The 24297-nt window shown below is 40.3% G+C and overlaps 1 protein-coding gene across 1 annotated transcript; it reads left to right on the top strand.

Moving 5' to 3' along the window:
* The first annotated feature begins 122 nt into the window (after positions 1-122).
* CEP57L1 (centrosomal protein 57 like 1) lies at positions 123-24048 on the top strand. Its single transcript, XM_033512843.1, has 11 exons — positions 123-178; positions 13036-13180; positions 14900-15079; positions 15670-15791; positions 16212-16328; positions 16598-16675; positions 18411-18509; positions 19248-19325; positions 19428-19648; positions 21254-21398; positions 23552-24048. The coding sequence occupies exons 2-11, from the start codon at positions 13039-13041 to the stop codon at positions 23759-23761; spliced, it is 1392 nt and encodes a 463-aa protein (XP_033368734.1). The 5' UTR covers positions 123-178; positions 13036-13038; the 3' UTR covers positions 23762-24048.
* Positions 24049-24297: the final 249 nt, after the last annotated feature.

Below are 24297 nucleotides of genomic sequence, written 5' to 3'. Positions count from 1 at the left end.
GGGGGCCCAATCGCAGTGGGGAGCGGCCGTTCTAGAGGGGCTGCCGGGATATGTAGTCCGGCCAAAGGGCGGGCCAATGGCCCTCGCGGGGGAAGACTACATATCCCGACAGGCAGCGCGGCCCACCACCAGGATCCCGCAGGGGAAGGGAGAGCGTTCGCCGCGGGATGCGCGCACGGTATTGCCGTCATCCTGTTCGGCAGGGTTTTGGGGGGGTTTGCGCTCTATCGCAGCAGGTTATGGAGCGCCGATGGGTGGCGGCAGCCGGGCGTGAAGCAGTCCCCGTAGCAGGTTTGCCTCAGAGCTTTGCACCGGCAAGCATTTAGGCACGCACGTGTTTGAAGGACCGCGAAGGCGTGTCAGAGGCGGAGCCTGGGATGTGTCCTTAAGTACTCGCGTCAGCGGGAAGGGAAGAACTGTCGGCGCTTGGGAAACATAGTCCCGTCACCACTCGGGATAAAGGAGGGATTGGGGCGGGGGGAGAAATCCCTGGAATTGTTGCTCACGTGGAGCAGCAGTTCCGCGGTGTTTTCATCCAAGTTAAGGGCAGGGGATTGTGCAGGGGCTGATGAACCTGGAGAAGAGAAGGCTCGGGGGGAAATCTTACCCCTGTATATAGCCGGACTTTTATATGTGCCTAGAGGGAAGGTGCAGTGAGGATGGAGCCAGGGTGTTCTCGGAGGTGCCCGATGGCGGTATCCGAGGCCAGGGACTCGAAACACAGGAGGTTCCCTCTGAAAATCAGGAAGCACGTTTTTTACTGTCAGGGTGTCCAGGGAGGTTGTGGACATGCTGTCCTTGGGAATATTCGGAAGCTGCCTGGACACGGGGCAAGCTGGGTAGCTCTCTCTGGGTGGCCCTGCTTGGCTGCTGGGGGCCGGACCAGATGGTCTCCAGAGGTCCCTGCCAAGCTCAGCCACTCTGTGATTAAGTGTCGTGTGCCACTAAAGAGGCTGGTATCGCTGTTTCCCTTGTTTTTCCTGCAGGGGAAGGAAAAAAAATAAAAAAGGTTCTGTTTATGATAAATCTTAATTTTCAGCCTAGTCAGTTCCTTGATCTACTTCACCTCTTGGCAGGGAAGAGGAGAAGAAAACAAGGGCAGAACTGTTTGCAGCTGTCACATTGAAGCAATCATGAAATTAAACTTTTGAGTATACAGAAAGGCAAAACAATACTTGGGAGTAAATTAGAAACAGGACATTGGGCCTACAAAGGGTCTTGCATAATTATTTTTAGCTTCTCACATACGCATTTCCCACTCTAAAATTCAGATGTCAAAACTGAAGATAAGTGCAGAACAAGCTATTCTTATGCCACAGAAAGACACAGAAACCACTTCTGAGTCTTGGAATAGAGTCTGGGCTGGCTCACCAACACCATCCATTGACAGCTCTCTTATTTGTAAAGAATCTGATTTCTTCATCTGACATCCCTTTTTCTGGGACTGCTGCTTTAAAACTTGCATTTACCTGTACCTTTGAAGGAAGACCAGTCTCTTTTTTCCCATAAAGTCCTTTCTGCAAGAAGGCTGCACTGCCATTGTTCAGGAGGGTGGACAGGCCTGGACTGCTTCACGCAGCTGCTTCCTCCAGGCCTTTGGCACCCTTGTGAACAATGTATCTGCTGAAATCAGCACTACCTGTAATAAATATGAGTCTTGACTTCTCTAAGTACTTGAGGCCTCCACCCACCATAACTGATGGGTTCAAAGAAAATAGTTCTGCCAGTGCCTTTTATGTTGTTGGAGGGGTTTTTGTTTGTTTTGTTTTTACATTAACTGCCACTTCAGCTTCCCATCCCATTCTGTTGTCACTCATCATGGTCTCCCATTTTCCTGTGAATGGGCATGTCACATTTGTTTGCTTTATTTCTATCTAAATTTTGATCTCCAGAAGTTGGCTAGATCTTATTTTTCCCATCATGAGATGTTGGGTGTCTCTGACAATGACTACATCTAAGAACAGAATGAACCAGAATCAGAACTCCAACTTTGGTGTTTTAGACTTTGGTACAGCTATATTCACACACTGAATGCCAAGATTGATTGAAAGTCACAGCACTGCCTTTTATCTTTTAGAAGCTGTTTTTTCCACTGGCTCCAAATGAACTCTGGCTACAGGAAACAGATTGTGAAACTGGCTCCAAGGCCTAAACTTCAGATTTCAGCCCTTTGTTTTATAGATTTTAATGTAGTACTTGGGGAATAGTGATGAGGATGGCTTTATTTTTTTTCCAAACCAAATCTCTGCAGTTTTCTGATACCAGGTCAAGCTTCTTTATGCACTGCAAGACATTGTGGAAATCAAGGTCAAAGGCTACCAGTGGAATTAATCAGAGCCCAAAGTTAGGGGAATGTGTTTGTTTGATTTGCATGTTCACTGACTGAAGTTAATATGCTTGTTTTTGATCCCTAAAGAATGGATAAGAGAGAGGCACAATTATGAAGGAAACAATCTGGCAACTCATCCAGAATTACAGCAGTTGAGTTTTCAAAATGATAAGCTGAAGAAAAACAAATTTGTGGCTGTTTTAAACCTCAGTATTTCCTTCCTTCATGATTTATCAACTTCCTTTTTTTTTTTTAACTAGATAAGAGCTTCTCTAGCTGTATGAAGATGACATCCAACAGCAGAATTATTTTTGAAAATACAATATCTAGTAATTGTATTCATGTCCCTTCTAAGATATAAGATCAAAAATCTATTATATTTACTTTTAAAAGCTCATTCAAGTTTCTGTAAGTCACAAAAGAGCACTTTACTCCAGAATGTATTTAGTCAAATACTGGAGAAATAATAGTAACACAGTAAAACTTGTGCAGTCTAGAAGGAACTGCTTTTTAAATTACTTCAACTGTTTTCCTTTTCACCTGATTTTGTTAAGGCTTACTTCATTCCAATTGCTAAATACCTAGAATGGGACGACTCTTCAAAAAGTTCACCCTCCCTTTGTAGATCTGTGTTTTGGCATGTTGCCACAGTAATTGGCACTCCAGAGTAAAATGCATTTTTCTTCACAGCTACCCTCTGGGAAAACAAAGTTCTGTGACTGCAAAGAGACACCAAAAAGCCAGAGGCTACTCCTCTAGTGCCTTTGAAACCAGGCTCAAGCTTGGTGGCAATCCCAACCCATTCTGTCTGGGACAAGATGGGGCCTTTTTTTGCTTCTGAGCATGTTTGTATATCTAATGGGTTCTGCCGTATTATGTGTTGCAGGTGTACATTTGCACCAAACCCTGGCACCCTGCCTCCTCAGGGGTCACAAATACAGCAGAGATGGGTAAATTAGACCCCAGCTTCTTCTTAGGAGACCACATCTTCCATGCAGAAAGTCTGTGGAATAGTTCATGGTGAAGAGTGGGATGTTTTGAGAAGAGTTGGACTATGAACTAGAACCAGGTCAGAGCTACAGGCCACTTGAAGTCCTGCTGGATTCTGTCAACTCTCTGACTACACTCAACTGTATAAATGAGTCCTGAAACACTGAGGACTAGGAAAACATTATGGGTAAACTAAAAGTGCAGTTCTGAAAAGCTCCTCTGAGCAGCCACCTGAACTCTTTGTTAATCTGTTTTTGGGTAGAAGTGTTCAGAATTGCCCCAAACTGGGCAGCTTGGAACTTGTCTCTCCTTTGTTCCCGTTTGTGATCTAGGAAGTAGGTGGAGCAGCTGTAAGAGAGGTCCTGCTGAGTGGAACCAAGCCCAACAAGTCAGGTTCTTCTGTTGTAGCCACAGATGGCTGCAGTGCCTGGCAGAGTTTGGTAGAGTGCTCACCTTCAATACAGTAACCCAGGGATTAAAGAATTGCTTTTTAGCTCAAAGGCATTTACATCAGCACCTCTTAACTACCAGGAGCATGTCCCAGGTGCTCAGGAGGATTGCAAAATGGAAGGGAGGCATTCATCACCTCAGTTGTTGAATTTGCGCCCTATTGGAAAGGATGGCAAATGTGTGGCACTAGTGTGAACTAGAAGGAAGGAGACATAGGGATCTGTAGGCAGTTATTTCTGGATTCTGACAACTTTTCCCAAGACAGTGCTCTTTTTTTATCCAGGAACTATTTACTACAGAAATGCATAAATTAACCCCAGGACCCTGTTTTGATGATTGAACTAGATAAGACACCTCCTTGTTTTACTCTTTCGCCTCAGCTGCCTTGTCCTTGTTTGAGACTTACATACTTTTTGGAACAGGGTCATAACTTCAAACGAAAAGGTGGTGACTCCCTGTTTCCTTCCTGCTCTTCCTCCTCCCAGTCTAGCATGGTGGTCAGGGATGAGGCATGAATGCTCCCCAGCAACTCCCACTTCCTGGCCAATGCTCTGGCCACTGGGTAGCAGCACAGAGAATGTGGACACTGTTTCCTCCAGCTGCACTGTAAAAGAAAAGGAACATTGCTTATTGGGAATTTCATATCTGCTGACAGCCCGAAAGGCCCTTTAAGCACCTTTGGCAGGCTGTTCACACCGACCTTGGTGTTTTCCAGCAACAACACAAAGAAAAATGCTGTGACCAGCAGCCACATGAACTGAAGTCAGACCAGAGAAGCTACAGGGCCTCTTTATTCATTGTTTTAAATAACAGATTTTGGCACTCACTGCTAGAAGAGGACTCCAAATTCTGAGTCCAAAGAAGATAAAGGTGCCAAGCACCAGGGTGGGACCTCACCCACGGCTGTGTTCAGAGTTTCCTCACCCCGAACCGAAGACCTTGTTAGCTCCTCACTGAGTGTGCCGCTTGTTTTGGATCTATAGTTGCATTTCTTTTTCATGCAGGGAATGTAAGCCTGTCATTGCCACACTCAGCCCTGAGCCTGAAAGGCTTGTGTATCCTGAAACATCAGTCCCTTACCAGTCCCAACCCTCTGATTTATTAAGGTCACACAGAACGGCAAGAATTGAAGTCAAGAACCTAGAAATCCACTAAATTTCCTTGGATTCAGAAACTGCATATAATTAATAGGAAAGAAATGCCTATTAAAAACTTTACGTTCAATTGAAGTTTGTTTTCTACCTACAACATTGCATGGGATTTTGTAGCATCTTACTCACATTTGTTTTTTCTGTATCTCCAAAGCCATGCAAGTTTAAATATACAGATTAAATGAAACAAGTAATGCCTTTGACTGTTTTAAGTTTCCCCAGGCAATTTGGGGCAAAAGTAGTGATAAAACCATTTCTGCACGTTGGAATACTCATTATACCATATGATATTCAAACTATTTGGCATGAATACCTAAAATATTGTGCCTGTTCAGGATGTGCAACATGGATGTTAGATTATTCTGAGTCGTATAAACAGATGATATTTTTAAAAATCATTCTTCAACAAAATAGGTCTCCAAAATAAGATCGAGGAGTTGCTCTAATTCAGATCTGCTTTTATTTTTTCTGCATATTAGAAGACAACTATTTCAGAAAAATAGGATTTTGGGAATAATTTCTTGCCTGGAATGAAACTTATCTTTTCCTTTTCCTTGATAACTTTGTTGTTTTTTTTTCTCATTCTGTTAGGCTTCCTGACGTACAAAGGCAGAATGGAGTTTTTGTTCCTTCCCAGCTGCCTAGCTATCAGTAGCACAGGTATATACGAAAAAAATGTGGGTGTGGTAGTTGGTAAAAAGAGAAAAATTCTATAAATAATTACCGTCTTTGTGTTTCTCTGCTCATCCATGTCAAGCTTTGGTAGTTATCTGTCTAAAATCTACCTCCTACTCCTTCTTTAGGCTAGGTTAAAGGATAGTGGATGGAGAGACTGACACTTTCTCCGAAAGTATTGGTAAAAACAAAAGTTTACTTTAAAAATAAATTCCAAGGCAGCAGTGGGGACACAATCTGTGTGTTTCATCTGCCTAGAGGGCAAGTTGCAATGTTCAAAACCATCTTTCAGTGATACCATTAGATATTTGAGACATAAAAAGTGAAAATTATCATGCAATAAAAGAGTTTATTGTGAATGAATCAACACCTGCAACACCTTCTTACATTTCTTCACTATGATTGTCATTTCAACCCACCCTTTTATTTGCCCTGCCCTAACCTAATATGCCTTTTCCTTTTTGCATTTGCCTTTCTAATATCTAATTCTGCCTGTGCACAGATGAAGTCTTTTATACTGGAGTCAGTACCCTTGAAAACCTTCCCTTTACACAACAGCAAACCTTCTTTTTTTTTTTCCCAAGGTTCTATAGCCAAAGCCAAAGAAATTCCTTCCTGCTTTCCAGTCTATCAGGACAGACTAAACTAAAGAAACTACATATGGAAGACAGTGTGATGGCATCAGCAGGAAATGAATGGACAAAAAAGTAGCCTTTTACATTCTTCATGTAGGGTACTGAGGAGAACACCTTAAATTTCCATATCAGTCAGTACACTAAGAGCAAACAGTATCTCTTGGAACTGGATTTTAAGTATAAAAGGAGGAAACTCGATAGTTAATCTTGGTTGGGGAGGATTGGAAAGGGGTATTTTTTACTTTGGAAAAATCCTGGATTTTTATGCTAGAAGAGGGAGTAGGAGAAAAAGAAAACCAAATGGCAAAGGGCAAGGAACAAAGTTATAGGATCATGTAAATACAACAAAGAGAAAGGAGATGAGGGACAAACCCCAAATGTAACAGAAGATAGATGAAAGAAGAGGAATAGAACTGTGGGTAAAGTGAGGAAGTATATTAGTGACCCTTTATAGTATTTGGGTTTTGTTTGATGCTTATTGCAAAAAAGATTATGTTTAATTACTTTGGACTGATTCAAGATATAAATGTAATATTTTGATAGCACTGTATTACAGGCTAAATGCTTTCATGCTAAGATAGCAATTATTACTAGATGGGAATTTGCAGTCTTGCTCCTTTAAATGCTAAGTTCAGTTATCATCTGCACATAGAGGTTAAAGCAATTTACACCAACTTGATTTCCCCACCAAGGATTGTGAGCGTATCATGTGCTTTTGGATGAAGGCCCAATTGGATGAGGAATTTGGTCTGCTGTACTCATTGAATAAAACAGCAAAACTCTAATAACATTTTGACCCAAGTTTGCATGCTTGATATGCTGCCAGGTTAGAATCTATTCCCCAAAAATTTGTTAAAAAATCAGAGGTTATTTCTCCACCAGGTTATTTCTTTGCCTTGTTCACAAAATACTTATTAACTCTTTCAATTTTCTTTCTTCCTTTTTTTTTTTTTCTTTCTTCCTTTTCTCTCTAGTAAACAGGAAGTAGAGAAATATCGGTGTGAAGAAGGCTTAGAAATTAAATGCTGACACAGTGAAAAGTCTTAGGAGTTTTGGGCATTTGTTGGGTTGGGTTGTTTGTGGTTCAGGTTTTTTTTTTTTTAATTAAAATGCCAGGTTTTATCCTACTTGACAGTACATATGGTATCATAAGAAAACAGAGAATGCCACTTATTTTCCTTTTCTTCCAAGAATGAAAAACAATGATGGTATGAAAGTTCTCGGTAAGACTTGATATTCAGGCACAGATGGGATTTGCTACAGTAGTATCAGAGAAGAGACTGGAAATTTAACCTTTATGTATCCAGTTCTGAGACTGCCAATGTGTATCTCTTAGTTTGTACAACAAACTGCCTCCCATGGATTTGGCTGCCTCAGTTTTTCAAAACACTCCCAGGTTCCTTAATTTTTCTAATAAATTTTTTTTATTTGCATTTGCTGTGAACTTATTTGAAGTGGAACTTGACAAAACTTAAAAAACTCTTGTGAATGCTTTATTGATTCAGTGAGGTTTCACTTCCTATTAGTTTTGCAGCTGCCACCATTTCATGTCTAACCCACTTGTATTAGAAGAGGCATGGGAGTATCAGCTCCTTAGATATGTTCTGAGCATTGTCATGTGTTTCAGGTTAAACTGATTAAAGTGGTTGTGTCAGGATGCTAGAGACTGGATGTTCCCAAAACAACAATGTAGTTTGCCCACAACATTATATTTTTATTTTTTTTTCCTCTCTCCCTTCTCTGTGGAAGGGCTGTTCTTTGTCTGCTGGGAATAAAACTGAGTGTTGCAGCATGGCTAGTACAGCTGACCAAGCTTTTCTCCCAGTTCTCAAAGGAAAGTGAAAGGGGAAAAAATGCACCAGTTTGGATTGTGTCACAAAAATGGCCTCTTGCATAACCTTTAGCTAGCAAGGCTTGGCTCAAGTAGACAAGGCAGCAGCCAGAATTTTGGGGCCTTCTCAGTACAGCCCGTGTTGGGGCAGTTCTTTAGAACTTCTGTTATGTCAGATAAACGCTGAATCAGTCTTTGGTTCCTCTAAGACGTTGTTTTCAGTTATCAAAAAAACCCGCTATAAATTGTGCATGCCCAGCAGGTCAGGCCAGAAGATGGATATCTTTGTATTTCTTTCTGAAAAATGCTTTGATCTGCTTTTTCTTTTTCCTCTCTGAAGGTGTTTTGATAGCATCTCCTTCTTTAGTTCTAAAAGATTGTCCTCACAGCAATTTGAATGAACCAGTGTCCCTGTGAGATAGCAAACATAAGAGAATTTAGTGGAAGTGTCCCTTACATTATCACATTATTCATTTAGTGTGTCTTTTGGGAGATTGTTAAGCCAGCATTATTCCCTGAGTCTGCTATTGTTTACATGTAGAAAAAGCTTTTCCATATGCTGCTTTACAGTATAAGACATAATTGTATGTGTGGCAAAATGTTTCTGGACTTTCCAGGAGACAAGTTTTTGAAACTTCGTAATGAGGCGGCTTGCATTGGAGGGGAGAAACACAGAGGAGGGGAGGAGGATGATGAAGAAGCCGTAAGTGGTCTTTGGGTAATACTTGGGATCTCAGTTGTGTTCAGTAATTCTCCACTGTTAGTATACTTGCTTGGGCCAGACAGCAGTAACTAAAATGTCAATTGATTTTTACAGCAACCCAATCCAGTAATCTGGCATTTACTGCAGGCCATATTCAGCAAAAGTAAATAAAAATGGTATAAAGGTAAATCATATTAGTACTTAGATGACTGTGATAAAATGGGAAATTCTGTGTTTATCTTAAGGTACCAAACTCCAGTTGGCTTGCTGTCTCCTGAGGCATGAATTTACAGGCACATATATAGGCATGGAGCTGATGGTGGGATTGTTCCCCAGCGTACTTTGTGCGAGCTCCCTCTCAGCCTGCATGTGATGGTGAGCCAAGAGGCAGAAGTGGTACCACTGAAGGGACCAGCTATTCTCATGTTCACACCCCAGGGCTGAACACTCCAGCTGCAGCAAGGCAAGGGGTGGGCAGGGCATTTGCATTAAAGCAGTGCTGTCACAGAGCTAATGTGCTATGCCTGGCATCATTCACCATGCACAGGGTTGCAAATGTGTGGCACAGAACTCCGTGAGCCTCCTAGCTGGCTTGCCCAGGCTGATGTTTAATCACAGAATATTCCCAGTTGGAAGGGACCTATGGTAAGCCTGTGGATGCAGCTAAGTTACCCCATGCTTGATGCAGCCAGTGTTGGAACCAATTCCTTTGTACTTTTCTGGGTAAAATAACACCAGGTATCTGAGCATCACTACTGCATCCACCAGCACAAGCTGTGCCATTTCCTGTTAAAAAACCCAAAGGGCCAGTGTTGACTCCAGATATGACCTGCACAACACATGTTCTTCACCCTGCTCACCGCAGCAGTGTAGGCTGCTGGGGTGGGAGTGAGGCATTTCTTCCTTCTTCCCCTTCCCTCTGCATGTAACTGGGGTATTTTGTCAGCCTCTGTTAAATATGCATACTTCTCCCTTGGCTCTTGCCCAAGCTCAAAGGAGTGCACTGCTTTCCTCAACCAAGGGCTTGTCCAAACAACGATATTCTGGCTGCTTTAATGAGTGTTGTTCAAGTGCTAAATCCCCCTAAGCCTTGTGGAGTTACATTAGTACAAACATTGCTGTTTGGGAAGCAATATCTGCTTTAAGGCACCTCTCTAGGGCTGTGTACCAGGTGTCCATGGCAGCGGCACCATGGAATAAGAGTGGTTTAAGCTTGATGTATAAAACTTTTTAAAAAGCAAACCTTGTTGTGATGGTTTTATAGAATCTTAAATACTTGGTGGGGGAAAAGTTGTGGTAAGACAGTTGACGTTCAAGCATACGTCAAACTACTTAATTATTTCCTGATACATTTATTGTTGCAGTGGGCTGGAAGTGCCCAGGATGTTTAGGGATGTCTTGCTGGTATAGAGTGACCTGGTCCTTTTCCTGGCATGCATCTCCTTGCCTGAGGTCTGCAGTGTTGTAGATGTTCCTTCTGTGCAGTTTGGTTGCTATAAACTCTATTTACCTGCTGAGATACTAGAACTTGTCTACACCAGAGCACCTCTACCAGAGTAATTATGCTGACACAGCCTCAAAGCACTATAGCAACCATGCCCTCAGCTGCCCCACACAGTCTCTGTATCTGAGGAAGCTGTGGTAAAGCAAGGCGTCTGTAACTGTGTCTGCAGCAGAGTTTCTGCAAACACAGGTGTCTCAATCCTGTGGTGTTTTCTTACACACCCTTTACTGAGCCTGTGCTCTTAGGAGCAGCTTGGGGAGCTCCCCCCTCCAGTTGGAGGGTGTTTATTATCCCCTGCTGTGCTGGCAAAGTTGTGGGGTTTTGTGCTGAAGCCCACACCGGATTAGCTGGATCACCACCACCAGGCAGGTGAGCTGGCTGCTTCTCTTTCACTTCCCTTTGGTTTCACTTGCAGAACTAAAAGGGCTTTGTTTCCCTTTCTGCCAAATAGGTGTACCCCATACCCCCCCACCTGTGTATTACTGAGCTTGTCCACAAACTCTCAAATTTTCTGCTGCTTTATTCCCTCCCTTATTCATTATTTGCTTCGGATCACTGCCCTCCTTACAACCGTCCACAGACCCATCTCCTTGGAAACAGCCAAACTTGTTTATGTGACAGTAATAGGGAAAGTAATTGATGTGTAGCTGTGCAGGCATGCAGGGCAGCCATGTTCTACTGGAGGATGTTGGAAAAGCAAGTCTCCACTTACACTCACTGCCAGAAGGTTGGATGGTGTGAGCAAAAACCACCTTCTTCCTCTGCTGTTTCCAAAGCTGCCTTTTATCCACAGCAGTGATAGGAAACTTCTTGCCTGTGCATATATTCATTTTTATGCTTGTCTTTTTCGTCACCAATGGGAAGGGATTCAATAGCAGGAGGAAAATTTTTAAGTCTTGCTTATCTCTTATTTTCTGGAACTCCATGCTGATGCACTGTGCCATGCATGGACCTTTTCCTCTCTTGTCTTGGCCCTTATCACCTCTGTGGCCACAGGACTTTCTCATCCATGTTTTGAGATTTCTGCTGCTCTCTGCTTTGTGCCTTTCACTGCCATTGCCCCTTGTGCTGTTGGACATGGTCGATAGACCTGGCCAGCTGTTAAGGTCCCTTTATGGTCTTTCCCAGTCCTTCAGGAGAAAGGTAGGGAGACCCATAAACAGCTTTAGTGGCCATAAATGTGGTGGGGTCACCAGATGGGACCTCTTCTAAGTGATGGTGGGGTGCCTGGCTGGCTGCTGCTGCCAACCCAGAGCTGAGAGCTTGTGGCCTGGCTTTGAGTAGGATGGCATCAGGGCCCCATGGAGAAGTCTTTGGAAAAGACCTGTGGCTCGAGGGTAGCCTGGATAGACTCCTTCTTTGGGGCCAGGGGGGCTGCTCCAAATGGTGTGAGCTCGGGAGTGTTAGCACACAAAAGTGGTGGTGGTTGGGAGGCCCCAAGCAAGCCCTGGTGAAGAGATGCCCATGTTGACATCTCTGTGATGACAGGTTGGAGGAAGAAAGAAGGATTTCTGCTTGCTTTCATTTTAGTGCATACCTTGAAGAGGCAATGTGACTGGAAGATGATTTTTTTGGTTTCATTATACAGCCTTTGGAACAGGCTGAAAGAGCTGCAAGTGCTCCTAGAAGATATTTTTGTTATTGAAAACTTTTTTCCCCTGTTTGCCACCCAGTATGAATGGCTTCTTCTGGGGTGTGCTTCATCAGCAGGCTCTAGTCTTGGATCTGTTTCTTCCTCGTGTTACTAGATACCTCCTTTGGGTGGTTTTCTTGGGGACTAAAATCTGTAAATAACCTTACCCAAGCAGGAAGACTGTTCCAGTTGCATGCCTTGTATTTTAAACATGAGTGATACAACAGTCATAATTGTTGAACCTTCAAATAAGCTGTTTTTCTATTAGCTTAAGCTGTATAGACTCTTCACTTCTTGCAGTGTATCAAGTGAAATGCCTGATACTACTTTGATAGGGAACTGCAGGATGATTTCAAACTTGCTTTAACTTTGCAGAGGTTGTATTAGCCTACAGCATTTTCTGCACATTTCACTGTCCACATCTTGAGTATCAAGAGAAATTGCTATTTGACAGAATGTGAACTGTCTTCAAATGTGCTTCTCATAAAACAATGTGAAAGGGTGGAATGGAAAGGGAGTGAAGAAACAGGACTTAATACATGTGCCTAATAATGGAGATAATACTGGGGATATTGCATATTAAATATCCTCCTGTTATCTCAACACTAAATGTTAAGAACTGTGTCTTTGTTATGTAATAATGGTACATTACTTACCATATTTAATTTGGTTTTACATCCAGAAAGATGAGGAGAAGAGCACTAAGGAGGCTGCAAATGGAAACAGGCTGTAAAACCTGGAATGCTTGCTCTGCAGGGAGCACTTAGAGTCAAGACACTGAAGTCTGTAAAACAGTTAGTAGAAAATGCTCTTAATACTTGGGTTTTTAAAGGACAAAAATCAGCATAAGTTATTAGAAAGCACCTAGAAAAATCTTGGAAAATTTTGGTTGGTCAAAGGAAGCTATGTTTAGTGTTATGAAAAACATTAAAAGAGAGGATTCTTCTGGTGGGGTGTGTATATTGTTGTTGTTATTGTTGTTATTGTTATTTATTTATTTGTTTTCTTATTTATTTATTTATTTTGGTATTCTTGGTCTGGTTTGATATAAACAGAGCTAGGGACAGCCCACTGACATACTTTTGAAAGAGTCTGTTAAAGAAATAATGTCATTAAATGTCTCTCTCTCTACAGGCTATGGATTCTGAATCAAAGAACAGTTTCATAGGAAGCTTTCTTCAGCCACCAGATGTGATGCTTCCTGAAGCCTTTGTTTATATAGAATCAAAGAAGTTGACAGCTGCTGCTGGTGGTAGGCCTTCTCTCCCAAATAACCAAGGTATAGCCAAAATATGCCCTTAACATGGTCTTTTTAATTGTTCCATGTGAAACCTCTTGAGCAAACTCCCCATCCTATTTGACTGAGTTCAATGACTTGCTGCAGTTATCAGTCTGACATTGAGACAGGATGTATATGTGTCCTGAGGGAGTAGTCTCCCTGAAGTCATACATCTAGAATGGAAACCTCTGCAAGTCTTTTAACATCCTTGTAAACTTTGGCTTTGAAATTTGTTTAACTTAAAATTGTCAGACTTCCTCTGAAAGCAAAGGAGAATGCTTCAAACTCAGTAGTTCATGACTTCAAATACAGTAAAAAAAAAGATCATTAGTATGGTACACTGACCTGAAATTTGCTTTGCATAGTGCTATTTGATGTCTTGTAGCTTAAAATCACTTCTAAGTGTTTGTTTTTGTCGGGTTTTTTTTGTGTGGTATGTTTCCTTGGGCAAACTTTTGAACAATTCAGACTCCCAGGAAAGTTAGCAGCATGAAAGTTAGTCCTTATGAGATATGGTTGTTGTGTGCCTTAAAGGGTGACTACTCTCTGGAGCTCACAAGGCAAAATGCTCGGTGGCTTAACATATCTGGAGAGCCTGGGGAATCTTAAGGATACCCGTACCTGCTATCATGGACAACTTTGCTACATTGCACAGACATAGTCTATAAGTGTGCATGTGATCATTGTTCTTCACCTGAAAAATCTGTGATTTCTGTGGTCTTATGTCATGAAGAATTTGGGCTTTTTTTGGATTACAGTGATAAGTTTAGTGCTATGTACTTAAGTGGTTAAAGAAATGTTTGGCCTACCAATAGAAAGATGGAAAAGGTGGCCCCACTTCATCCTTCTGCTTTCTGGTATTTGCTTTTTGTTCTGTTTTGAGTTTTTGTTTGATGTTTGTTTGGTGTTTTCTGTTGTGTGGTTTTATTTGGTTTGGGGGAGTTTTTGTTTGTTTTTTTAATGGATCTATGATACGATGGTGAAAGTTGCTAAGGAGGTAGCAATATTTGATGGTATTCTTTTGATTAGAGAGCTTGGAATAGAGAAATTGTTAATTATAAAATGTCAGAAAATAAGCTTAAGTTGTTACAGAACATGTCTTAAGCTGCACAGGTGTGTATGCTTTATGGACATAAAGCTAGCAGAATTTTTCTTGTAGCTGAAATTGCAGCTTTTATTTTTGGTAGAATTTGACACATATGATTTGAGGCTGAAAGCAAAATCTTCTAGACTTGTTTCTATGGTTTAAAGAATCATCAAATGCAAAATACTAGAGGTTGAAACATTACCTTTTGAAACAATAAAGTATTTAAAAATGTGTTCTTTGCTGAATTGTCCTTTGTATCTAATTTTTCCTCCTGTTCTGAGCATGTTTTCCCTTCTTAATCTGTCCAGACCAGTTGCTTTACACTGAAACTTGTGACTTCACTTGGATACCTGTGTTCTCTGCTTCTATTTAAAAAGAGTTCCCAGGATTTATAATATTCTATTTGCTATGATTTATTTGAGCTTCATACCTCAGTTATGCAGGAAACACATTTATTTTCTCCTATATATGTTCTGCATATGCTGGTGTACAGCTAGGGAATATAGTTAATTTTGGGAGTGATTCTAGGAAGAAAATTTAAGTATTTTATTGTAACATGAAGTGTTTTCTAATAATGATAAACATCATCAAAATACTGTTACTTAAGGTGTAGCTGTTGTGTTGTTTGCTAGCTGTAGTGGCAGCCCTGAAAGCTCTGCAAGAAAAAATCTACCATCTAGAGCTGGAGAAGTCACAGGCTGAAGATAAACTGTTCAGGCTCTCCAGAGCAGCTGCTCAGTACAAGAAGGTCTTAGAGCACAAATCCTATGAGAAGGATGCAGCACATCAGGAGCTGATGCAACAGAGGAAAGGTATTTCTTTTGGGTGATAAGGTGTAGCCACAGCAACACTAAGACTGTATAATCCAGGGAGTGTTTTGTTTTGAAAAACTGCTAATTAGTGCAGCCCCCTTGTGTTTTTTTGCTTCGGAACTGAGGAGGGACAGGAGCTTGATAATTGTGGATCAAGTTGAGATTTTTTTTACATATATCAACTGAGTATTGCATAAGCCATAAAGCAATTTTAAAGACTAAGCATGTTTCTGGTGGTATGTTTAACTCCTACAGGAAGCCAGCAGCTGCTTACATAACACTGCTAACTTGAGAAAAGATAGGAGAAGAAAAGGTTCTCCTTTCTCAGATTCTGGTTAGGTATCTGCTGATACAAATCAAAGTAACTGCAGTGTTTATGTCTTTGGAATTCAAATTAGGGACTAGCTTTGAGAAAACATTTTGATTCTCATGTCTTATATATAAAATACATTTTAACCAGATGACTTGTTCAGACTAACAAAACTATTCTTGCCTGTTTTGAAGACAGAGCATTCCTCAATGAAATGACAGGCTGGCTATAAAATGTGTAGCTCCATTTGCTGTACTGATTGTCTTGTTTCTCTCCGTAGATGCAAGTGTGCAGTTAAATGCAGCACAATCCCGCTGCTCCCTGCTGGAGAAACAGCTGGATTACATGAGAAAAATGGTTTCCAGTGCAGAACTGGAAAAGAAAATGATTTTAGAACAACAGGTGAAGCCCTTTAACATAATAATAAAGTAGTGACATGGTTCAAAAGTATAGAAATGTGCAGGATCCAAAGTTTTTTGTGGTCATTGTTTTTCCTCAGCTCTGCTCAGGCTGCTAGCAAACAGAAGCAATTTAGTGTATGGCTGATGACAACCATTCAATGAATTGTATGAAAAGCTCCCTGGGTGGAACTCCTAATGAGCAAAACCATGCTAATACTTGTACACTTGGTAGACAAAAAAGCTGCTGGAAGCTTAAGTTGTCTTTGTCTGCCTGGTATTTTTCATCACTTTGCAATTTAAAAAATATGGAATTTAAACTAATTAAACACCTTTACTCTGGTGTGGGGTGGTTTGGTGGTTTTTTTGCTGTCTGAAACAATTTCAGTCAGTTGCCAACTCCATTCTTGCTTATTTTTTCCAGGCTCAGCTTCAGAAAGAGGAAGATCAGAACCGGTTGGAACTGCGTGCAAAACTTGAAAAGCTTGAAATGCTAGAAAAAGAGTGTGTTAAACTTACTGCTACTCAGAGAATTGCTGAAGTAAGCATGCATGGAACGACAGTCTGAAAGTCATTTAGTATCATTTTGTGGCATACTGTTAATAGGACTAAGTTTTGTAAAAGCTACCTCTCTTAAAGCATACCTGACTGTCACTTTTGGCTTCATGTGTATGAGCCTTTTTTCAGTCTGAGCTTTAAAAATTCCTACAGTCCAGTTTTATCCCTACATTACAGTTGTGAGCTCCTCCAGACTTCTGATTCAGCATGACAAATTGAAGTGGGACTAATCATTCTTGCCTTCAAATTCAGGACAAGATCAAACATTTAGAAGAAAAGCTGTGTAAAGAAGAGCATCAGCATAAGCTATTACAAGATAAAACTGCTCAGGTAGACTGAAAAGATTTTATTTTATCTTATTTTTTAGTACTGAAGAAAGCTATTCTCTCTGTTAAAAATGCCCTTCTTGTTTTATTACATTTTAACTCCTCATATTTATTACCCAAGCAGAACTCCTGAAATACTACCTAGATCAGTTATAAGCTACATATTAGAAAGCTTGCCAGATGTATTGCATATCTCAGTGAAGGAAGATTCTACTTGGGTTTGTAATAGCAATACTGTTCATCAGCCTCAACACTGCTCTAAGTGACTCAGGTAGAAAATTAATTTCTAGAAAATCTGTAACTGAATCAGGTTAACTTAATTTTCAGTAACTTGAAAGTGGTCACTTATGAAACCTTATATCCCAAGTGAGGTTGGTTATTCTCTTTGTTATTATGTTAAGATCTGTAGAAATCTGATACATAGGGCTGTACTTGGAAAAACCTTAATCAGTGGTACTTCGTTCATGAAATGAGATCTTGTATAATTCATTATTTTCTGAAGCCATAATCAGTTTGCTGGGCCAGCATCTATTGGAGAGAGGAGTATTTGTCAAAGAGAGCAAATGATGAAACCTTGTGTTACAGGGGCAAGGTAGCCATATTCCAAACCTCACTTTGTGCATAAGTAGCAGCCAGCCACTGCAAGAGAGACCAGTTGTGGGGGAATTCCTTTGAGGTGGGGTGGGGGCTGCAGTGCTGAAGGGTAATACTGGAAGAACGTGAGCAAAGCCTTAATTTAATTCATCACTGCTGTAAGCTCTTATACCTCATCCAAGGATGATGGGTTTTCATCAATCCAGGAAGCTTTAAATAACATGTAGATTTGTAGCCCAGATGTCTGACCACCTCCAGAATTCAGCAGAATGACACAGTTGGAAGCTTGCAGGTTTTTTGGTTTCTTGCTTAAACTGCTTGCTGCTGCAGAGCAAAAGGCCTAGTACAGAGATTATATCATCTGTGAAATATGGTAAGAATGACTCTCCCAGAGAAGATAGTCTAAACATTTCCTCAAGAAAGGATTTAGATGCAGTAAACTGAGTCCTAAAGTAGTGTTAGTACCATCTTAATACACTGCAGGATGGATTTAGGTCTGTTGGATCTGGACTGGGAAGCACAGGGTGTGGTGTGGTTCACTTCCTCTTGATGACAGAAAAGCCAGAATATTCTCACTTTAGTGGAGGACCTCCAGCGTTGTTTAGCTGGAACAATGCAGCTAAACACATGCCAAAACAAAGTCCTTGTCCTATGTTTAATTAGGAATGATTATCATCCTGTTTGTCATGGGCCTTGATAGCAACTTTGAACCACCAAGCAATATGAGGATTGTCCAGCAGGTTTGACCTCAATGTAACACACACAGGCTTAGTTCTTTCTTTCTGTCCCCAGATTGTAAGAGCCAAATGTCCATATAATTTGGATTTTATGATCAGATCCTCAGCATGTGGCAGGATTGGCTTATCTCAGTTGCTGGTTGTCACAGTGGAAAAATACAGCTGCTGCTGCAGCTGAATATGAAAATGAGAAATACTAAGACAGAGCTGCAAGATCTGCCTGATACCCTGCCTTCCTAGTAATCTGTTCAGTTTTTAAGAGTAGCTTATGCCTTCCAAGCAGGACAATTAATAGTGCCCTTAATTGGTTCTTATCCATGCATGAAACAGAGAATTAATTAAACCTTTGTATTTCATACTTGTAATATTACATTAAATGGCTGTTTTCCTTTTTGCTTATTGCCACAGCTTCAAGCAGGATTTGATACAAACAGAATTTTGATATCTTCAGTAGCATCTCAACATGAACCTGAAAAGGGAAATGGGAAGAACAAAAAATCTAGGAAGGTAATGTGGAAATTTTTATTAGCATACTGTTGCTGATAGCATCTGACTTGCACAGAGACTGGAATTAGTGAAAAATGGTGATGTAAGAGCCACTTGATTCATCTGCTGCACTTTACTCCACTTCCAAAATGAAAAACAGTGCTAAATAACTCTTTTTCCTCATTTTTTTTTCCTTTGCTTTAATTAAAATGGTACTGGGGCTGGTAGGACATCACTGGAAAACCTTGCATTACCAGCTTACAATTACCTCCATTAGAGTCTTGCTGCCATCCCCCATGTCCTGTCTTAGCTGCCTTTCAGTTTACCTGGCAAAATTAGTTTCCAAAGGAGTTTTAGCTCAGCACCTTAAGATGGTGTGTTTTGGGGGGGATTACTGAAATCAAGAGAATTTATTTTGCAACACTTGTTCCAGATCAATCAAAATTTTGCAATTGTGGTTTTGAAAACTGAAGTGAACAACGTTCAATTCCTTTGATGTTAGCCTAATTGTTAAACAATCTCCTACATGTATACGGAGTAAAATTTACTTGTGTCAGCTATTGGAAAGTCTTACTTGTTACACATACAGGAGGGAAAATATTTTTTTTTAAAACCAGAAGAAAACTTAGGTGATGCAATTCACTGGATTGTACTGTGTATTTACTTGAATTTTACTTACTAAAAAAAGTTTAAGATTGTACTCTTGAGTCAGTAGATTGGAATTTCTTGTCTTATATTTTCTTATGGCTCCTATGGCAGAGAAATCCAACAGTGAAGAAAATGCACCATTCACAATTACATGTAAAGGCTGGTGAACTACCTTTTGTGGCTGGGAAGGTAGGTGAAAATCACTGTTCTCACTAAAGTGACATCTACAGTTTGAGTAAGGCTGTGTAGTTGTTAATTACCTCTGTAAGCCACTGATAACTCTTCTTTAAGTCTGTCAGCTCCAGCCATTCTGTCAGTGCAAACGTACAAAGTGTGTTGCACATTATGAAGCATCGCAATCCATGTATTTCATCACGAAGACAAGGAGGAGATACAGCTGGGATTTCAGGACACAGTGCACTTTCAAAATCTCTGTCCTCTTGTTCCACATCACCCAGGAGCTTTTCAAACCTTCTGTTGGCCTTACAAGATGAGCTGGGCCAAATGAGCTTGTGAGTACCCATCACTGGTGTGTGAATAAACGTGATTTCAGCGGTAGCCCTGAGAAGTGATGGGGTGCTATAATCGAGCCTAGCCTGTTCTAGCTATGGGACTACTTGTTAACAGAATAATCTGAGTAGGCTTGACTAGTAGGATTTTTCTCATTCAAAAAATTCTTTCTGTCCTGGTGTTTCACTGGTCTTGTTTTTCTGCTTCCACTTCCTGTATTTAAACAACCTGCTGCTGAAGTAGCAGCTGCAGCAAATTGAAAAACCTTTCAGACCTGTGATTTTTAGACATTTTAAACATGCAAACAGAGTAAACCAAAATTTTTCTCCTGGAGAAGGCTGCAAAGGTGGTGCCAATATTGAGTAGGCCTGCAGACTGCAGTAAGTCTGGGTGGTGGGATGGGTTAGTACAGCTCTGGCATGAACAGTCCTGTCACAACATCTCTCCTGTTCCTTTGTACTCACTCTGTGTTCTTTCCTTAGTGGTGTACCTGCCAGGCTCTTGTGCTGAGTCAGTCCAGTGCTCATACCCTTTGCTTGTTGATAGCAGGAGAACTTGCTGGTCCTGTGAGGGGGTTGGGAAAGAGGGACAGTCTCCTGCCAGAAAATGGGCAGGGTGGGGATGAAGCTAACACTTCAGATGGGAGTGTATGTATCTTTCTAGCCATGCAGGTCAATGTGGATTACAACCTGTTGTGTTCTTGGGCATCTTCCCATTAATGCAGGCTTGTGGGACTGTGAGCCAAAGCTCTGTAGCTGGCCATAGCAGACATGTTAACACGATGAGCTGGGATTTGAACAGAGGAGGATGTGCTGATTAAACCAGTTAGGATGTTGACGCTGATTTGAAATCCTTGATGTGGTAAAATTTAAGCTGGCAAGCAATCTCATGTTCAAAAAGCAATGCCTGGCTTACTCATGGCAGTTCAAGGACAGGTATTTTTTTTTTTTTAACAGCAACAACCAGTTGCTTCACTTAAACTGTCAAGGAGAAGCAGTTACTTAGAAGTCAGAAAAGAAGCTCCTAAATTTGTAAAGGGATTACTTATCTAAGAGGGGGTCTCTAGCTTCAACTTGTTCGGGTATCTGGGTATCAAAATCAACACAATTTCTTTTACTTAATCTGGTTAGTTTAATTAAGCAGCCCACTTTGCTGTAAATCTTTTTGAGTAGAATATTTTAATTTGAATAATTTGTCAGAAAAATTGTAACTTGAATGCACTAGTTCAAAAAATACTTTTGCCTATTACACTAAGCCTTCAAAGTCTGCACTAAATGGGCAGGAAGTGAAAATGTTGTTCTGCATAGCTGCTTTTCACTTTCAAAAATCTCATTTTGCACACTATTACACATGTAGGTGTTGTGCCTGTGGGAAGAGGGAGAAGTAAGATGGACATCAGCTAAAATTTGGAAATTGAGAAAATCAGACTCATGGGAAAACGTTTTCCCTTTCTCATGTTAATATAGTCCACATTACTGTGTATTGTGTGAGAGTGGAAATAATGCTGAATTTCTGTACTCTGCACAAAAATGGCTAGGAATTTCTGCAGGAAGAAATCCTGGAGACAATATTGTGAATACTTATATTGCCATTCCTGTCTTTAATAGTGAGCATCAAGAACTTCTGCAGCAGATACAGGAGACTCAAGACTCCCAAGCTCATGAAGACCTGGAACAGGAGCTGGATTGCCTTGTAAAACAAATGGAGATGAAAGGAAAACAAATATCCAAGCTGAAAAAGCATCAGGCTGCTGTAAGAATGAAATGTAAACTCTCTAGCTACTAACATTTTTGGTGAAAGACTGCCACAATTCTGCCTCCTGTTGTCATCAGCTGGAATGTCACTGGAATGTTTTAAACCAAGATGTTCCAGTATGGGTGATTAAAATTAGACTGCTGGCTCATATTTTTGTACCTCCAATTTCTTCATTTGATCAAGAAAAAGTGCTTACAACTGGCAGTTAGGAATGTATGCTGGTGGGAAAGCTTTCTGCCCTGTGGCAGTTCTGCAATACAGAGCTGGGCTGCACTGTCTGTCACTTCTGCTCACTGTGTTAAGACAAACTGTTGAAATTTCATTCCTTTATATCCTGTCCCTCAGGGGAATGAGAAAATAGAAGCTGTAATTCCTGTACAGACTGGATTAAGTGCCTTTTATATTACTGAAACATTGAAGCTTTTTTATTACCTAATCTGTTGACCAGAGCTTCTCCAAAATCATAGCTGGGCAAGCCTTTCAGTTTTGTTTAACCCTTAAACTGTCCTCATTCTGTCAGTATTTAGGTTAGAGCCATAGATAACAACTTTTCATATATGCCCATATAAAATCCCTCTTCTGTAGTAGAACAGACTCTTTTGTAGCAATTTGGTTTGGGCATATGATTAAACATTCAATCCATAATTCTGTCTGATTGTTTTCTGGTTTTTCATCTTATGTTTCAAGATAAATACTCACTTGAGAACCTTGCTTATACAGGAAACAAAACAAAACTCAATGTGAGACCTTATGAAAAGAGGAGGTTATAGTTAATTTAAATCTGACCAGTTTTATTCATATTCATTTTTATGGATTTTACTCACTTAAACTTTTTATTGTCCCTATAATTGCAAGCATAGAGGTGCTTTATGTCATAGCAGATATGTCAGACTTGCATGTTAGCAATATGGACAAAGGGCATTGTTTGCTGAGTCCTCACTGCTTCTCTTGGCAATGTCAGCTGTTTTTTTGATAACAACATTTATGATATTTTGATAATAACAACTACAGTGTTGCCTCAAAATCTTGCTGACTTCATTCTTAGGAACCTAAGACAGTGGACAATAACTGCACCTTTGTTTCTTTCTTTTGCATATCTTTATGGCCACAGTTTGCCTTTGTTTTGGGATGATGAAGTGTAGCATATACAATATGGTGCAACCTTGTTGTCATCTTTGCCTCTTACCAGTGTGCAGATCTTCTGGCAAGTCCCCTGTGCTCTGGTACAGCCTGGTCAGAACACAACCCTTAGGGTCATGCTGTAATAGTGCTGTCTGTATGATTACTGTCCATCATGCCCTGGTCATCAATACAGGCCATTCCTCTAACTCCTTGGCCCATAAGTTGTTGGGTTGGCTTTTTTTTCTGCTGCTTTTGCACACAGACATTTCCATTTGTATTTTGTACAGACCAATCTTAATATTTCTAATGCATATTTCTTTTTCTAGAACCTGCCATACTAAAAGTGCCATGCTAATCTTTGTGTTTCACAGTTAATAATATGATATAAAATGCAATTAAAGTTAATTATTTTTGGAAATGGACTTAAAGCCTAAATTGGCATTTGGAATGCTACCAGCTTAATTTTATCTTTGGGAAGTGACCTTTTCATGCCAAGTACAAGTCAAGACTCATTATTTGACATTTAAAAAAAAATCTTTAGCAATTAACCCTATTTATTCTGTTTTCTACTTTTGTTAAGGAGGCTTCAAAGTAAGCTGCTTAGATCCAGTAACTGATAATTAACAGCACACATTTTAGAGGTTTATTAGTTGTTTGTTTTTTTTATTAGGGTAGTAAAATCTGAAATGGAAAGAGACTGTTGTAAATATAGATTATTAAGAGATGATATTCCAGCTCTCTCAAGCAAGCATTTTTGTGTTAGGGAGCAGTGGGATTCAACAGCCAGTTGTGTGTGGGTAAGGTCAGTTTTCTGTGGTGGTTTCTGTGTGGGCAGGGTCAGTTTTCTGTTACAGTGAGATGACTGTGCAAGGTTACTAAGTTTAAACTTTTCTTCTTTTTTAATGTCTCTTAGTCATCTGTAGTTTGGAATACAGTAGAAGTCCAGTCAGCTCTACAGCTGTGGCTCTTTGGAGTATGTCACATGCTAAGTAGTCTTCTTTTTTTTTTTTTTTTTTTTTTTTTCCTAGGTGCAGAAGTTAAAAACTCAGAAATTGAAGCAAGGGGCAATTCATGTCAAACTAAAGTGTGGTGAACAAAAGGAAGCAAAGCAGATTGCAGTCACTGTAAAGGAAAGTATGTCTAAACCTTGTCCTGGGCAGAAAAGCAGAAGTTCTCTTCAGCTGCTAAAAGCTGTGAGGAAACTTCAGCTATCTCTGAAAAAAGATGATGTCATCTAAGAAGAATAGTTCTGAAGTTTTCTCTGTTAGAAGTTTTTGAAGTTGTCTGACATCTAGTAAGTTTTTAGGTACAAAATGCCTTTTAAAAATAAACTGGATATAGTAGACGTACATTCTAAAATGCCTACTCTCCAGTAGGTCAGGTTGTTCACCTTAGAATTAACTTTCATGTACTGTAGCTATAATTCATCTACACTTCCTTGTAATAAAGTGATTTAATGGACTAATGAAATGTTATTATTTGTTAACTTGTCAAATAAAATTTTATACTTTTTTTACACTTAAAATAGTATGTGATCTTTGGTGTCCAATTTCCCCGCCTGCCTAAGAGATATTTAGAGCTTGCTTTTCCAGAATGAGTTGTGCTAGTGCTTCTGTAAAAATAAAAACAAAGGCCTTCCTTTCTCTAATAACTGAAGATTAATATCACTGTGAATGAAGTAGAAGAGGTATTGTCTCTTTATTTATATATGTTTTCATTATTATTATTACTTTATAAGATCTGTTGACAGTATTAGGGACAGCTGGGGTCTGGA

This window comes from Parus major, chromosome 3 (assembly GCF_001522545.3).
Source record: "Parus major isolate Abel chromosome 3, Parus_major1.1, whole genome shotgun sequence".
In the NCBI taxonomy this organism is placed as follows: domain Eukaryota; kingdom Metazoa; phylum Chordata; class Aves; order Passeriformes; family Paridae; genus Parus; species Parus major.
The sequence above is the reverse complement of the archived record's forward strand: the minus strand, read 5'-3'. Positions and strand labels throughout refer to the sequence as shown.